This window comes from Oryzias latipes, chromosome 7, assembly GCF_053564925.1.
Source record: "Oryzias latipes strain Hd-rR chromosome 7, Olatipes_Hd-rR_3.1".
NCBI lineage: Eukaryota > Metazoa > Chordata > Actinopteri > Beloniformes > Adrianichthyidae > Oryzias > Oryzias latipes.
In genome coordinates this window covers 19,198,315-19,213,229 of record NC_136243.1, presented here as the reverse complement: position 1 = coordinate 19,213,229, position 14,915 = coordinate 19,198,315, and the positions used below count along the sequence as shown (strand labels likewise).

The following is a 14,915-nucleotide window of genomic DNA, read 5'->3' as shown; positions in this document are numbered from 1 at the left end:
TATTACTAGAACCTAAAACATTTCATTTATCACATTAAATTATAGTAAACCTTTTGATATAGAAAACTGTGTCACTGCAGGACTAGACTCATCTTGGAACACACAGTGAGTTTGTCAGACTTCTGTGCGGAACTGCAGCGTGGGATCCGTCATCTTTTTTTTGTAATCTTCATCAAATGCTTCATTCTGAGCCACAGTGAAGTGGTTCTTCCAGTCACCAACCTTTCCTGCAGAGTAACAACAGTTGAGACTTTTTCGTTTTAATTGAAGGTTCAAGTCTTTTCTTGTATCAAACAATTGTTCAGCAAACCTTTTCTCATGAAAGGAGAAATCTTGAAATCCATGACTGGGGCGGTGGAATAGTTGGCCATCTTGTCCTTTTTCATGTTATCAAACTGCACTGAACTTGAGAGTCTTTCTACCTCTTCAGCTGAAGGAGATAAGCCAAGGAAAGAGCAAAGTTTCTCTATTTCATGTCCAGTGTTCTGGTTTAAAAAAAACAGACTCAGATATTGTCTTTGCTATGAAAGGAGAGTTTAAGAAACGTTCTGATCCAAAACATCTCAACAAAAGCCCCTTACCTCAACCAAATCCTCAAAGAACATGTAGTGGAGATTGGAATAAGACTCTTTCTTCTTCCACCAGTTGTTCACATGGTCGTACCAAGAGCCAAACACCACTGAGGAAATCAACTAGTGTGACTACAATTATGTTCAAAAATGCTGAAGGTTACGTCAATCCCAATTCAAACATACTTTTTCCGTCCAAAAATCTTTGGAAGAAGGAGCTCCACTCCCCAGGATCTGGTTCAACCTTGTTCATGCGATCAAAGTGGAAAAAGGACACCATGTTGTCCTTTGCATTGCGAGCCATGTACACAATCTGCAAAATAAAAACAAGACCCCAACATTTTCGGAATAAAAGCTTCTGGATAAAAATGTATTGTGTTTAATCGCTCTCGACACAGGATTTCAGCTTCTTATGACCATGCACTCACATACAGGCTATATAGGTGGAAGGTGCTTTACCCGACAATTTTGCTCCCAGAAAGATTTTGGAACAAACTGGACTGGAAGATGAGTTTTTATGAGCCTTGGGGATGTGGTGAGATTATCTACCAGGTCTTTGCCTGTATGTACAACACAAAGAAAACAAGTAAACAATCCTAACAATTATTTAAAAAGAAATGATTTGAAAGTATGAGACAAATGATCTTTAGAAACTCAAAATAATACAAAACAAGAATTTTACAAGTTTATACTAATTTAAAAAAAGAAAGAAAAAATACAAAATAGGATGTGGATAATATGAACAGGATCAAGTCATTAAAACCTTTATAGTGACTGAAGAGACCCATAGACCGGTTAAGTTAGGTTGCAAAGCCTACCAACACTGTTAGCTCAGTGTGTGTTCTTACTTGGTTTAATGTTCCATCAGCAAATAGTTATGATATAATATATTAAAGCCCTACTCTGAATATCTTTAAATCTATTATAAAAGCTCTCCAGCATCTTTTAATTATGATTATGCCATTTTAGGCAAAATAAAAAAACAACTGTGTCATTTTCTGAGACATAGTTTCTGTGGAGCGGCAGTAATTCTTCAGAAATTTGACTCCACTGGGTGGAACTGTTGGCGTGGAGTAAGCCCGACTTTACATTTTCTACTGATAGCTCACAGCCCCACAACCCCATCCCAACATGACCGTTGCAACAAAAATGCAAATTGGAGCTATACAGTCTTGAGCCAGATGCCAGCTCGAACAAGGAAAACAAAGACGTACGAGGATCTAGTAGTCTGCAACTAAATATGTCGCAATGGAGCTGAGCAGGGAGCTTGTGGCACGCTGCTTGTGGCACCTACTTCACTGCTACAGGCTTTTTCACAGCATTTTTTAGTCTGCTCCTGATTCACAATGATTTCAGTAAAAAATTACCCAGAAAGCTTAATTTTCTTTATCTTTGTCCTCCAATATCAGGAACACATTACAAGCACCTAAAACATAATTTATAGAGGAGTAGGCCTTTAAGTTTTTTGACTTTACGTCAGAAAGTTCCTAAATTTAGACTAGAATGTGGTGTTATTTGACATTCAAAGGTTCCAGTTTTGCTTGATTTTTCTACCTGAAAACAAACCCGGGATGCAGATTTCCAGAAAAGGCACTCTTTCATAGATTGGGATGGTGGTCAGACGATCCTCAAGTGACTCACGAAAGTAGAGCAAATCAAGAATGTATGAGACCCATGTAGTCCCTAGAGCCAGAGAAGGATGTGAATTACATCTCTTCTGTACACCTGTAAATATTTACTTAAAATATCCAGAACACTAACCTGCCTTTGGATATGTTGCAATGAGTATGTCATCGGGTCTTGCCTGAAAATTCTGATAGTTCTCCCAGTTGTCTGTAAAACAAGGAATCATTGAGACTCCATGGAAGTCAAACAGCTTTGACCGAGGAGGTAAATCCATCTACCAAAAACATGAAAGAGAAAAAGAAATCAAAACAAAATAAACCTAACTGCAAGATTTGGCTGACATACAAGTAAATAGCAATCAAAAGCACTCAGTTCTGACCTTTAAAATCATTAAGACCTGGGCAGATTTTTTAAGTAAATTTATCTAAATAAAAGTCTAAATTTCCTTTGCCTGAATTCAAAGAGGAAGTCAAAGGCCTCTTTCAAGAGGCAACGCCATTACTCAAAGAGTAAATGGGGAAACTGCCAACTCCATCTGTTTGCAAGAGTTATTGAAAGCTTGCAGCAAGTTCTTGCATACATAAGATGTCATCTCAACCCAGCATTATTTTTTTTAATGCTAAAATACATTGAAAACCAAACTTTGAAACTGAAGAAGAAAGCTGTTTCTTATTTTTGTGACATTCCAACATACCTTCTCGAGATTGAGAGACATTCTGCTGCTTTTTGTTCCTCTGGCTTCTCTTCCTGTTATGTTTCCAAAATCCCCTCCTCTCTTCTTGTTGCGTAACTTTATTGTCAGCATAGGTTCCGTCCCAGGTGTCCAATTCCAGCCCTCATAGGCCACTCTAAATATTTCCTGTGTTATCAGGTCACAGAATAGGAGGAACTTTATATGCATTTTTGAATGCAAAACTCTTTGAATGAGAAGGTGTGTCAAAACTTTTGGTCTGTACTATATTTGAAAGGCGGCTCTTAACAGGCTCTAAATCAGATTTTCAGGTTCAGCCAGATTCAATGACCCCACTTTGAAAGGGTGACCCAAAGGGACAGGACTTTCACATCCATTTTATTCTCTGACACATAAAACTAGCATAGTAGCAGCTGCAGTTAGTGGAAAATCTCAACTCTAGTCAAGATGCTCCGCAAAGATAGTGAATAAATGTATGATTTGTTTCCTTTCAGATCCAACCAAAACACAAAAGCAGAAGAACGCTGGTTGCGATTGCAAACAGCTAACCTAACTGCTATAAAAGGCAACATTCAGCTGTGTTTGTGAATGCAGTATCGGGAGGCTTTCATGAGTTATGGCTGCAAAAGAGTCCTCAACACATTTCTTGTGTCAAATCTATTACTACAGACTCCCACCCACCTTTTAAAACCTCACAGTTGTTTTCCAGTGGATCTGGTTTGAGTCTGAATGTCCAAAATACAGCATCACATGTCCTAACCTAAAGCTTTTTTTCTTTCTAAATGTAAATGCAAACAAATACTCTTCTTATGATAAAAAGTCATTCTTGTTAGCTGGATTTGTGTTAAGGAAGATAATCTTTTCAGAGTATTTTGGCTTATGTGTGACACACTAAGTCACTAAATGTGTATTACACTATAGGCATGTGTGTGTCCCCATTTATATTTGGCTCATTTACAGTTGCTCACATTCAAAAACAAATTAGAGCAACTATTTTTGTGAGGCAGTCGACAGGGCATCTGTGCGAGGATGACACTCGACCCTTTATTACTCCAGACTCTGAAGGGCGTGAGGGAAATCCGGGAGGTCAGTGGGTTCCCGGAGTTACCTGGAAGTCAGTCGACACGACGATTCTATCAGTGCCAGCAGTGAAATTATTGACCTCTGAAAACAAAGCGTGGACTGCAGTGACTATGAATGCAAATCAAACACGCTTACTTATTTAACACGGCTTTTCTACATCGAAACTCCTTTAAACACTGGGTTGTTAGGAAAAGTCCTAAGATTCTTTTCCAAAGAAGAAGTATATAAGGTTAAACAAAACTTTTAAGTCTTAACCTTAAGTACACTGGGACCAACACAAATAATACATTTGGAAGTCTCATTAACACATGACTTGTGTTAACACAATTATGTGTTGAAGTCACTTGAACTTTTGTAAACAAAAACTACGACCAAGTTTCGCAAACCTTTGCGCAAGAAAGGAGAAATCTTAAAATCCAGGACTGCATCAGCTGAATCATTGGCCATCTTGTTGTTTTACATGTTGTCAAATGGAGCTTTTTCCATGACTTGTTTCTTTGACTATGAGGAGGGAGAAAGTCCCAGGAAGGAGCGAGTCCTGTTCCTGCACAGCTCTTCTAATAAAGATTTTTGTCTCATGCGAATAAAATGTAAAAAATACACTCAGACACTTAACTCAAGCTGATAAAATTGCAACAACAAATATTTAATTCTTTAAAAGTATAAAATCATTTATATCCGGTTTAAAAGGTATATGACATGTCTTGACGAAAACAAAACTAAAAGCCTTGTCTGACATTTTGACAAAAGCAGTAACTATTACTAGAAATTAAAACATTTCATTTATCACATTAAATTATAGTAAACCTTTTAATATAGAAACCCGAGTCACTGCAGGACTAGACACATCTTGGAACACACAGTGAGTTTGTCAGACTTCTGTGCGGAACTTCAACGTGGGATCCGTCGTCTTTTTCTTGTAATCTTCATCGAATGCTTCATTCTGAGCCACAGTGAAGTGGTTCTTCCAGTCACCAACCTTTCCTGCAGAGTAATAGACAACCAGCACAGTCGGTTTAGTGAATATGGGCAGTCAAAGAAATGTGATTCTTTAATTCTTGTACATCAGACCTTTTCTCATAAAAGGGGAAATCTTCTGATCCATAACTGGGAGAGTGGAATAGTTGGCCATCTTGTCCTTTTTCATGTTATCAAACTGCACTGAACTTGAGAGTGTTTCTACCTCCTCAGTTGAAGGAGATAAACCAAGAAAGGAGCAAAGTTTGGCTATTTCACCTTCAGTATCCTAAAAAATATAAAATACAGACAATAAAAAAACGATTCACATGTTATCCTTGCACTAATTTAAACCAGCTGAAGAGTTTCAGAGATGTCTTAGTAACAAAAAAGCTAATTATGAAGTCATTACCTCAACCAGATCTTCAAAGAACATGTAGTGGAGATTGGAATAAGTCTCTTTCTTCTTCCACCAGCCGTTCACATGGTCGTGCCAAGAGCCAAACACCACTGAGGACACCCATTAATAAGAGTTAGTCAGGGTTGAACGTGCTTATATATCCATAGCTTTGTTACATTTCCTTCTTACTTTTTCCCTCTAGGAATCTTTGGAAGAAGGAGCTCCACTCCCCAGACTCGGGTTGAATATTGTTCATGCGATCAAAGTGGAAAAAGGACACCATGTTGTCCTTTGCATTGCGAGCCACGTAAACAATCTGCAAAGACATAATACCAGAAACAACCACTGTCCTCAAATAGAAATGTCTCTTTACACATCGACACCTTCTCAAAATAATTGCCTAAGTCGTTTTTTCAGATTTTTCAGGAAACGCAAAAAACTAAAAAGTTTGTTGAATATATGATAGTTACTCACAATTTTAATCAAAATAGCTATGTCCACAGATGCTTGTTGACATACAGACAACAAAGTTGCCCAAACATGGGAGAATTACATGACTTAAGGCCCGTACACACCGGGATGAATATTCGCCAGCCGTTATTCGCCAGCGTTTTTCAACACGTCTTTTGTGTTCACACATGGGCGATTTTCGCTGACGATGAGCCGAGCGAACATGCCATTTCATTTCCTGACGTTAGATGGCACTTAATGTAAAACAGAAATACTCCTGCACACAAAGTGGCGCTGCGCAACTTTACGCTTATTAAACTCGCTTTTCACTCAGAAGAAGAGAGCAAGTATTTACGCGCTTGTCAGAATCATACAAAGAAAACGTGAATATTTCCAGCACCAGTAGCTCCAGTTCCAGCGATGAAGAAATTATTGTTCTGTTGAATGATGAAAGAGGCCGGAAAAGACGCCGATTTTGGGTACATCCCATAGTTACAAGAAGAGAAGAACATGGGGAGTTTTATCGACTGGTACAAGAGCTGAAAATGTATCATGAGCGTTTTCGGGGATATTTTAGAATGTCCGTCATTATTTCTTTGCGGCAGTGTAGACGCTACTTGGCATCTATCTTCTCCGCTGGTATGTGTGCTCAGAAAGGCAGTTTTGTGTTTGAGCGCCCCCAAGTTGTGTTTTACTGTAACTTTAAAAGCTCCAGACACGTGTACAAAAGTACCATTCTCATTGGTCGTATTGTTTTTGACGCGGCGCGTCAAACCAAAAAAAACGAACCGGAGGCGTTTTTTAAAACATGACGCTTTGACGCGTGGCATTTTTCGCATTGGTGTGCGCACTCACATTGCTGCCCTTTGTTCAGTGACGAGGCGTTAAACGTCGGCGAATATTGCGCGCGAAATTCGTCCCGGTGTGTACGGGCTTTTAGGCAAATTTTTCAACATGCCTTTGTGATTTAGGCAATTTTAAGCCTTGTATTCGATAAAGAATAAAACATTACTAACAAACAGTGAACATAATGCTTAGGAGGAATGTGTTTTTCTTCACTTCTTTGTAGGGTTCTTGTCTAATGCTTATAAGTATGGGAAATTGTAAAAGAAGTGATAGGTTTCTGTCAGATAAATGCATCTAGACATTAAAGGAAAAAACAATTAGAAACAACAGACCACAACAAGAATCAAGTTTCTCATGCACGAAGGAGAAGAAGCCAGTGTGACAGAAAACATCCACCACGCTTTTCTTCTCAAAGGTCTGCCTCTCCTCGTGCTGCTTTTATTAAGAACACAAGTAGGAGGTCACTGTTTGAAGACAAAGAGAAAAGTTCATTGGGGGTGTCGTATAATAACCCATTTGGTGGATTCTAAGTTCAAACAGTATTCCTTATCAGCTCAGGACAGTGTGTCGTAAAAACCCCTCATCCTTGCTGGGGATGAGAACCAGATGAACAAACACACAAAGCTGTCTAAAAAAAAAAAAAGTCAATCTGAGTTAACATTTAAACACAAATTTAAACAAATACATAATGATAATAAAAAAAACAATTTCCTTCACAGTTTCATTGACTGAAGGTTCTGGAACTTTCTTCTTGATTGTGATTGCACAACATTCTTATCCATACCAATGCCCCATTTGTCATCTGTACCCTTTGTGGCAGTTCTTTTCATACAGAGGGTTCTGAGAAGGACAGTCTGAATGGATCTTGCCATCACTGGTAAACTGAACTTTTTTCAGAAAGACGAAAGGAAGAGGAAAAAAGTGTCTTGCGCACTTTAACACTTCTTTTCCATCTTTAAGCTTCAGTTGATGGAAAAATGCTGAATTTCACCAGGATTTCTCAGGAACTTTTTTTGTTTTATGTTAATTTTTGTGACCTAAGTCACAACTGGCCGTATGATTACTCTGAGAAACGTTACTTTGCGGTCTATTTTATTAAGCCACATTTAGGATTCTCACAATGGTTTGCAAGTTGCCTTTAGATGTAGCAGAACAGCATACAATTACACCAGTCAAATCATGTTATGATAACTGACTAAAAAAGCACAAAAGTGCAGAGGGTCCTTTGGGATTCTTTTTAGATTGTAGATTGCAATACAGTATAAAAATGTTAATTGGATTGTGGACTGTTGAGAAAATGAGACATCAAAATCCTACTGTTCATTCAAACATTGTTTGATAAGACATAGTATCACTTCTAAAACTCATTAAAAGCCATTTTACTTATTTCGTTTTTAGTTGACTTCCTAAACAGAAACTTTAACTAAAAATACTGATCAACAGATGAAATCTTACTGAATATTTTTAGCCTAGTGTAAAGCATAGTAAACATTTTTACCTACTAATGTGGGAGGAGCCATGAATTATGGAAATAACCTCAAAATCTGGAAAAAAACACTTCTATTTCTTGAATCAGCAGCCATCATGAAATGCTTATAAAATTGCCTAAATCACATTGACTCGTGACTTAGGCAAAATAAAACTTCCTAAGTCACACTCTTGACATAGGCAATTATACTAAAGGAGTAGAATAACATGTTCTGTTTAAATGAGGATGTAGGCGATTTTACCAGTGGTGGCCAGCACCATGAGGAGAGGATTTAGGCAAAGAAAAATCATTTTTGTTAAAAAATGACGTAGGCAATTATTTTAATAAGGTGACAACATCATACATCGAGCAGGTTTCCTAACCAAGAATCTATTGGAATATAGAGTTTGAGCCTTTTACATGCACATTTAGGGTAGAAAAGAAAGCGTTCTTACCCGACAATTTTGATCCCAGAAAGATTTTGGAATAAACTGCACTGGAAGATGAGTTTTTATGAGTCGTGGGGATGTAGACAGGCCATCAGCCAAGTCTTTGCCTGTAAAAATATATTTTAAAAAAAATATAAAATTTCCATGAGTTTATTGTTAAAAGACATTTAAAAAATCTTTTTTAAAACCATTGCAAAGGTTGACACAAACTAAAACCATTTGGTGGAAAATAAAAATGGAACTTTTAGACTTCATTAAAGGATTCATTAAAAGTGGTCTTAATGCTTTGGAAAATAAAATTATTCCAAGCCTTAGCAAGATCAGGCACAGCACTCTTCATTACTAGTCTCCAGTTTGGAGGAACTGGTGTGGTATTATTTATTTTGTAGTATTTATTTATTTGAGGATTTTACATTTTTAAGCTCTTGAACTTTTAGGGTCAAGTTTATACATTATGTTTTACTTGTGTTTTAATTCTGCTTTAAGACTTATGTACTGGATCTGGATTGCCCTTTGGATTATTTGCTGGATTTGCCTCACTACCACTGTTCCTCCTCTTGCCCAGTATTTTCTGAACATTCTCCTAAACCTCTTGAGAGCTCCAGAGTCTTGCATCTTCCATGTCTCCTCCACTTTGCTGGGCTCGTTTCTGCGACTGGGTCTCTGCCTTTTTGGGTTGTCCATCCTAAATCATCACAACTTTAAGCAAACTTTCACACGAAAGCTCAATAAAATTTGAGGATAAAAGTCCAAATTCTGGTCTCCTTAATGGAGCAAAACCATAAAGTGTATAAGGAAACACAAATGGGAATAGTTCTGCCTGCAGTAATGCCAAGAAGGACTGTTCCACAGTGAATCTGTTTTTCAAGTTTTTGTACGTCATGATGGGGACCGTGCCTTCAGCCTCAATTGCAGTCATGTTACAGTAAAATGAAAAAGAATGTGTATTTAATTTGAGCAGTAAATGTACTTTTTTCAACCTTATTTGGGTTGCAGTTCTACTTTGAAAGTGCTCTAAATATTTTATTTTTATTTTTAACTTGTAGAATGGTTAATCAAAACTTATAATTTTAAGTACAACAAACAAGCATGAACTTTATTTTATTTTTTATTCTGACCTGTCTCCAAGCCCGGAACAGCAAATTCTAAAAATGGCACCCTCTCATAGATGGGAGTGGATGTCTTCCGGGCCGTAGATGTCTGATCAAAGTACAGCAGATCGAGGATGTAAGACACCCATGTAGTTCCTAAAGACAATCACAGAGGTTGAACAAAAATCTTTTCTCTGACATCAGATTAAAATGTGCCATAGATTATAAACACTTGGACCCTAACCTGCTTTTGGGTATGTGGCGATTAGTATATCATCTGGTCTGGCTTGAAAGTTTTGATAATTATTCCAGTTATCAGTGAAATAATGAGTCATCATGACTCCGTGAAAATCAAAGAGCTCTGGCCGAAGGGTTGAATCCATCTGTGCAAAAAAACAAGAATTGTTATTCCTTCTTATAAACTGCAGGACTTTACATGTTAATGAGTTTAAAAGCTGTCCTGTATAATTATTGGATGCATCAAACAAATATTACTCAATAAACCATAAAAATACTTCAGAATGTTTTTAAAATGAATCGGTGCTCAAAAAGAGATGGTTTCTGGAGTTACCTTGTTGGAACCTGAAGAGAATCTGTTGCTGATGTTTGTGTTGCTTGGCTTCCTGTCACTTCCTATTTGACCAGCAAACCCTTTTCTTATCTAGCCATTACATAACCTTTGATTTTTCACACGTCTTACCACCAAGCCCCTCCCCACATTTCCTGGCCTCTTTACCGCCCAATCCAGAGAGGATGAGAGTTCTAGTGTAATCCAACTCCTCTCTCTGCAGGGCCCTTCATCTCCTCTCTTCAGTTCTTGTCTGTCTTTCTTTTTTTTTGTTTTTTTCTCTAAGTGACCCTAACCCACGCCTTCAGATGTAGGCTTAGAATGCTGGGATTTTTTTTTTGAACTATGGGGGCATTTCCCCCAACCTGACTGCATACATATCCTGTATATTTTCATTCCTGTCCTTCAGTGCAGGGGTCAATATTGCAATTTATGACCCTTTCCGTCTTATCAAAAACTTTCCAGTGATTCTGTCTGTCAATATGCTTTCCAACCCCAGTCGGTTACAGCAGGTGGTTTCTGAAATGGTTTTCCTCTCCACTGTCACTCTTTGATTCCTCAGTACAGGAATCAAACCAAATAAACTCTGAATTTAACATGTCGATCTTTGTTGTGGCTCAATATCAACATACAAATAAAACAATCTGGCCTTATTGGAATGATGTGGACGGAACTGATCAATAATGATCTGGAATGTTAGGAATGACTTTTATTAGAAAAATCACTTAAATTGATGTTTTTGTTTTAGTTGTGGCACCTTAGGGCAGATTGGCCATAAATTGGTATTGTATTATAAAATATATTAAAATGACATTGAACTAAATAAAATAAACATTTCCTCTGAGAGATACAGTTGCACAGAATTTTCAACAAATTTATCAACAACTCTAAATGTAATCATAGAAAAGTTTTGGTCTTACTAAAAAGTAAAAGGAGACTTTAAATAGTCTCTAATTATTTGGGTTTTTTTTTTCAAGCAAGTTATGCAAGCAGACATTGCATTATCCTCTGTGTAGTTGTCTTAATACAAAATTGCAAATTCCTTTTGAATTTATACCAATTTATTATTGATTTAAAAGGGAAATACACACATCTGAAATGTTTGTTCTGCATAACTACATTATTTAAATGTTTAATTCAATCACAATCTATGCAGTAATCTAGAATACAGTCTACATTCCTCAGTACACACTGAGTCAAAAAAGAAATACTGATACTCTTACATTATCAATATTTAGATAAAATATCATGTTTTTTTAATAGCAGTGCCATTTTCTGTGCAGAAACAGCATGAGTTCTTCAGACTTCTGTGCGGAATTGCAGTTTGGGATCCGTCATCTTTTTCTTGTAATCTTCATCGAATGCTTCATTCTGAGCCACAGTGAAGTGGTTCTTCCAGTCACCAACCTTTCCTGCAGAGTAACAACAGTTCAGACTTTTCCGTTTGAATTGAAGGTTCAAGTCTTTTCTTGTATCAAACAATTGTTCAGCAAACCTTTTCTCATGAAAGGAGAAATCTTGAAATCCATGTCCGGGTCGGTGGAATAGTTGGCCATTTTGTCCTTTTTCATGTTATCAAACTGCACTGAACTTGAGAGTGTTTCTACCTCTTCAGCTGAAGGAGATAAGCCAAGGAAAGAGCAAAGTTTGGCTATTTCCTGTCCAGTGTTCTGGTTTAAAAAAACAGACTCAGATATTATCTTGGCCATGAAAGGAGAGTTTAAGAAAAGTTCTGATCCAAAACATCTCAACAAAAACCCTTTACCTCAACCAAATCCTCAAAGAACATGTAGTGGAGATTGGAATAAGACTCTTTCTTCTTCCACCAGTTGTTCACATGGTCGTACCAAGAGCCAAACAACACTGAGGACCCAACTAGTGTGACTACAATTATGTTAAAAAATGCTGAAGGTTACGTCAATCCCAATTTAAACATACTTTTTCCATCCAAAAATCTTTGGAAGAAGGAGCTCCAATCCCCAGGATCTGGTTCACCCTTGTTCATGCGATCAAAGTGGAAAAAGGACACCATGTTGTCCTTTGCATTGCGAGCCACGTACACAATCTGAAAAATAAAAACAAAATCCCAACATTTTGTTTAAACCCTAATGTGATTTTACAGCTTTCTGATTAATTGTATTTCATTACTCTTGACACAGGATTTCAGCTTCTTATGACCATGCACTCAGATACAGACTAAATAAGTGGAAGGTGCTTTACCCGACAATTTTGCTCCCAGAAAGATTTTGGAACAAACTGGACTGGAAGATGAGTTTTTATGAGCCTGGGGGATGTGGTGAGATTATCTACCAGGTCCTTGCCTGTATGTAAAACACAAAGAAAACAAGTAAACAATCCTAACAATTGTTTAAAAAAATGATGTGAAAGTATGAGACAAATGATCTTTAGAAGCTCAAAATAATCCAAAACAAGATTTTTACAAGTTTATACTAATTTAAAAAAAAGAAAAGAAAACAAAATAGGATGTGGATAATATAAAGAGGATCAAGTCATTAAAACGTTTATAGTGACTGAAGAAGCCCAAAGACCGGTTTAGTTAGGTTGCAAAGCCTACCAACACTGTTAATCTGTGTTCTCACTTACTTGGTTTTGGAAGAGGCTAATGTTTCATCAGCAAACACTAATGACATAATGTATTAAAGTCCCTCTCCAATTATCTTTTTATCTATTGTAAAAGCATTCCCCCAGTGTGTTTTAATTATAAGTATGCCATTTAGGCCAAATTTAAAAAGCCTGTATCATAGAGTTTCTGCAGAGCGCCAGTAGTTCATCAGAAATTCACCTCTGAATTGTCAGTGGAACTGTTGGTGTGGAGAAAGCCTGTCTCAATTTCCCATCATCCATTTGTTTAAATGTTCTACTGCTAGCTCACAGCCCCTCACAATCCCAACCTAATGTGACTGGTGCAAGAAAATGCTAAATTGAAGCCATCCAGCCGTACAGTTTTGAGTCAAATACCAGCTCAGACATGGAAAACAAAGACATACTTGGATCTGGTCGTCTACAAGTGGATACATCACAATGGAGGTGAGCAGAGAGCTTGTAGCACCTACGTCACTGCTTCAGGCTTTTTCAGGCTTTTAAAGAGCAGCAATGGCTCAGGCAGTTAAGGAGGTTGTCCAATGATCGAAGGGTGTGCGCGGTTCACAGAATTCCAATGATCAAAGGGTTGGCGGTTCAATCCCTGCTCCCCCCAGTCAACTGTTGTTGTGTCCTTGGGCAAGACATTTCACCCTCCCTACCTCCAGTGTGGCTCCACTGGTGTGTGAATGTGCATGATGGTCAGAGATGCAAACTGGCAGCCATCCCTCTGTCATCACATAGTATGAATGAGGAGTGACTGAATATGGACACATTTTAAGAGCTACAAGCGTCTTGAAAATCGAATCCATCATTAGGGCCCGAGCACGGAGTGCAAGGACCCTATTGTATCTGTTAGGTTTATTATTATTATTATTAGGGCCCGAGCACGTAGTGCAAGGACCCTATTGTATTTACTCGGATTATTATTATTATTATTTTTCTTCCGACGGAACAGTCGCCTTTTTGAGGCCTTTAACATACCCCAAAACTCACCAAATTTCGCACACACATCAGGAGTCGCGAAAAATTTTATATTTTATGGGAGACTGACATGGGTGCACAAAAATGGCTCGATAGCGCCACCTACAAAATTTGTTTTGGCGAGCCCCGCCACATGCTTTGACATACAAGCTTGATTTTTTCAAGGAATGTCCATCAGATGGAAACCTACAAAAAAGTCTCTTGGGACCAAGCTGTCAGTTGCACAGGAAGTCTGCTATATTGATGTCAATATGTCATTTTTGCTGCATTTTGGACATTTGCAGGTCTCGTTCTAGAACGAACTCCTCCTAGAGATTTATGAATAATGACTCCAAACTTTGGTTTTGTAAACTAGACCCATGTCCGATGTTAAATTGCGAAGCTTTTAAGTTTTTACGGTTGTTTGTGACCGTGGCGGCGCGTCAAAATTCGAGGTCATTTTGAAAACACGCCATGAAAAGAAAAATGGCCATTATTCAGCCATGCATAATCCAATTTGATCCAAAATTTATGTGCATGATTGCAGTCTGACTCTGAACACATCTGCAGTGGAAGAATCCGGAACAGGTGTAGCGCCACCTGCTGGCAAGAGGAAATGACATGTTTGACTTGGAGCATCACTGCTCCAAGTAGGATGAGCCGACACACCTCAAAATGATATCCACCTGTTAAAAAGCCATTGAAGTTTACTCTGACAAAAAGCCATAACTTTCAATGCGGGGGTGTGGTCGTGACAGAGCGGCGAAGTTGGGCGTCTCGCCATGCACACAAAAGTTGCTCTCACGTGCACATTCCTTGTCCGATCTCACTTAAATTCAATGGAGATGATGATGCTTCCATTCTGAAACCATGGATATGACAATCTTGGACGAGCTCCATAGCGCCACCTAGATATAAACAAATACATTTTTTGTCACATTTTGACCTATCTTTTCTCTGTGCTTTGTCAGACGTTCATAAAATTACAACAGGAGATACTCACAAGGGTCTTCTCTCATTGTTTAAAGTTTCATGGGCGTACACCTGACGGTGCTTGCGCAAGCCACCGCCAAACAGGAAGTGGTTGATTGCGTTGCAGTCAGATAATTAAAAATTCATAAAAAATCAACCGTTTGTATCACGAGGCTGAGAT

At 38.0% G+C, this 14,915-nt stretch overlaps 3 protein-coding genes across 6 annotated transcripts in view; all 3 read right to left on the bottom strand.

The window, feature by feature from the left end:
- Positions 1 to 104: 104 nt before the first annotated feature.
- On the bottom strand, positions 105 to 3,034 carry LOC100125514 (cytosolic sulfotransferase 1). The gene is made up of 8 exons (XM_011477262.4): positions 2,890 to 3,034; positions 2,331 to 2,469; positions 2,124 to 2,252; positions 1,029 to 1,129; positions 756 to 882; positions 582 to 679; positions 311 to 485; positions 105 to 227 (listed from the first exon to the last, which is right to left on the bottom strand). Exons 1-8 carry the CDS (start codon positions 2,998 to 3,000, stop codon positions 115 to 117), a joined length of 993 nt encoding a protein of 330 aa, XP_011475564.2. The 5' UTR covers positions 3,001 to 3,034; the 3' UTR covers positions 105 to 114.
- A 1,551-nt stretch (positions 3,035 to 4,585) lies between these two features.
- On the bottom strand, positions 4,586 to 10,304 carry LOC101170268 (cytosolic sulfotransferase 2). The gene is made up of 8 exons (XM_078950495.1): positions 10,202 to 10,304; positions 9,875 to 10,013; positions 9,658 to 9,786; positions 8,546 to 8,646; positions 5,516 to 5,642; positions 5,339 to 5,436; positions 5,041 to 5,215; positions 4,586 to 4,953 (listed from the first exon to the last, which is right to left on the bottom strand). The coding sequence occupies exons 2-8, from the start codon at positions 10,011 to 10,013 to the stop codon at positions 4,841 to 4,843; spliced, it is 882 nt and encodes a 293-aa protein (XP_078806621.1). The 5' UTR covers positions 10,202 to 10,304; the 3' UTR covers positions 4,586 to 4,840.
- Positions 10,305 to 11,241: 937 nt separating this feature from the next.
- Positions 11,242 to 14,915, bottom strand: part of LOC144994086 (cytosolic sulfotransferase 3-like) — a 23,701-nt gene continuing 20,027 nt past the window's right edge. For 2 of the 4 annotated variants that reach the window (XM_078950492.1, XM_078950491.1), the window contains exons 4-8: positions 12,419 to 12,519; positions 12,137 to 12,263; positions 11,964 to 12,061; positions 11,694 to 11,868; positions 11,358 to 11,610 (exon numbers count right to left, since the gene is read on the bottom strand). In XM_078950492.1, the coding sequence (XP_078806618.1) occupies positions 11,498 to 11,610; positions 11,694 to 11,868; positions 11,964 to 12,061; positions 12,137 to 12,263; positions 12,419 to 12,519 (614 nt within the window). In that variant the 3' untranslated portion in view covers positions 11,358 to 11,497. Of the gene's footprint in view, positions 11,611 to 11,693; positions 11,869 to 11,963; positions 12,062 to 12,136; positions 12,264 to 12,418; positions 12,520 to 14,915 lie in introns of all 4 variants that reach the window. The other 2 variants (XM_078950493.1, XM_078950494.1) reach the window with 2 other exon arrangements.

Bases quoted from the DNA above. Each gene is read 5' to 3' on its own strand.
- LOC100125514 (XM_011477262.4), bottom strand. From the start codon at position 3,000: ATGCTGACAATAAAGTTACGCAACAAGAAGAGAGGAGGGGATTTTGGA. The intron at 2,253-2,330 runs GTTAGTGTTCTG...CTCTGGCTCTAG, and splicing joins TGCAACATATCCAAAGGCAG to GGACTACATGGGTCTCATAC. The intron at 228-310 runs GTTTGCTGAACA...GTTACTCTGCAG, and splicing joins TTCTCCTTTCATGAGAAAAG to GAAAGGTTGGTGACTGGAAG.
- LOC101170268 (XM_078950495.1), bottom strand. From the start codon at position 10,013: ATGGATTCAACCCTTCGGCCAGAGCTCTTTGATTTTCACGGAGTCATG. The intron at 9,787-9,874 runs GTTAGGGTCCAA...GATTGTCTTTAG, and splicing joins CGCCACATACCCAAAAGCAG to GAACTACATGGGTGTCTTAC. The intron at 8,647-9,657 runs GTCAGAATAAAA...ATATTTTTACAG, and splicing joins TGTTCCGGGCTTGGAGACAG to GCAAAGACTTGGCTGATGGC.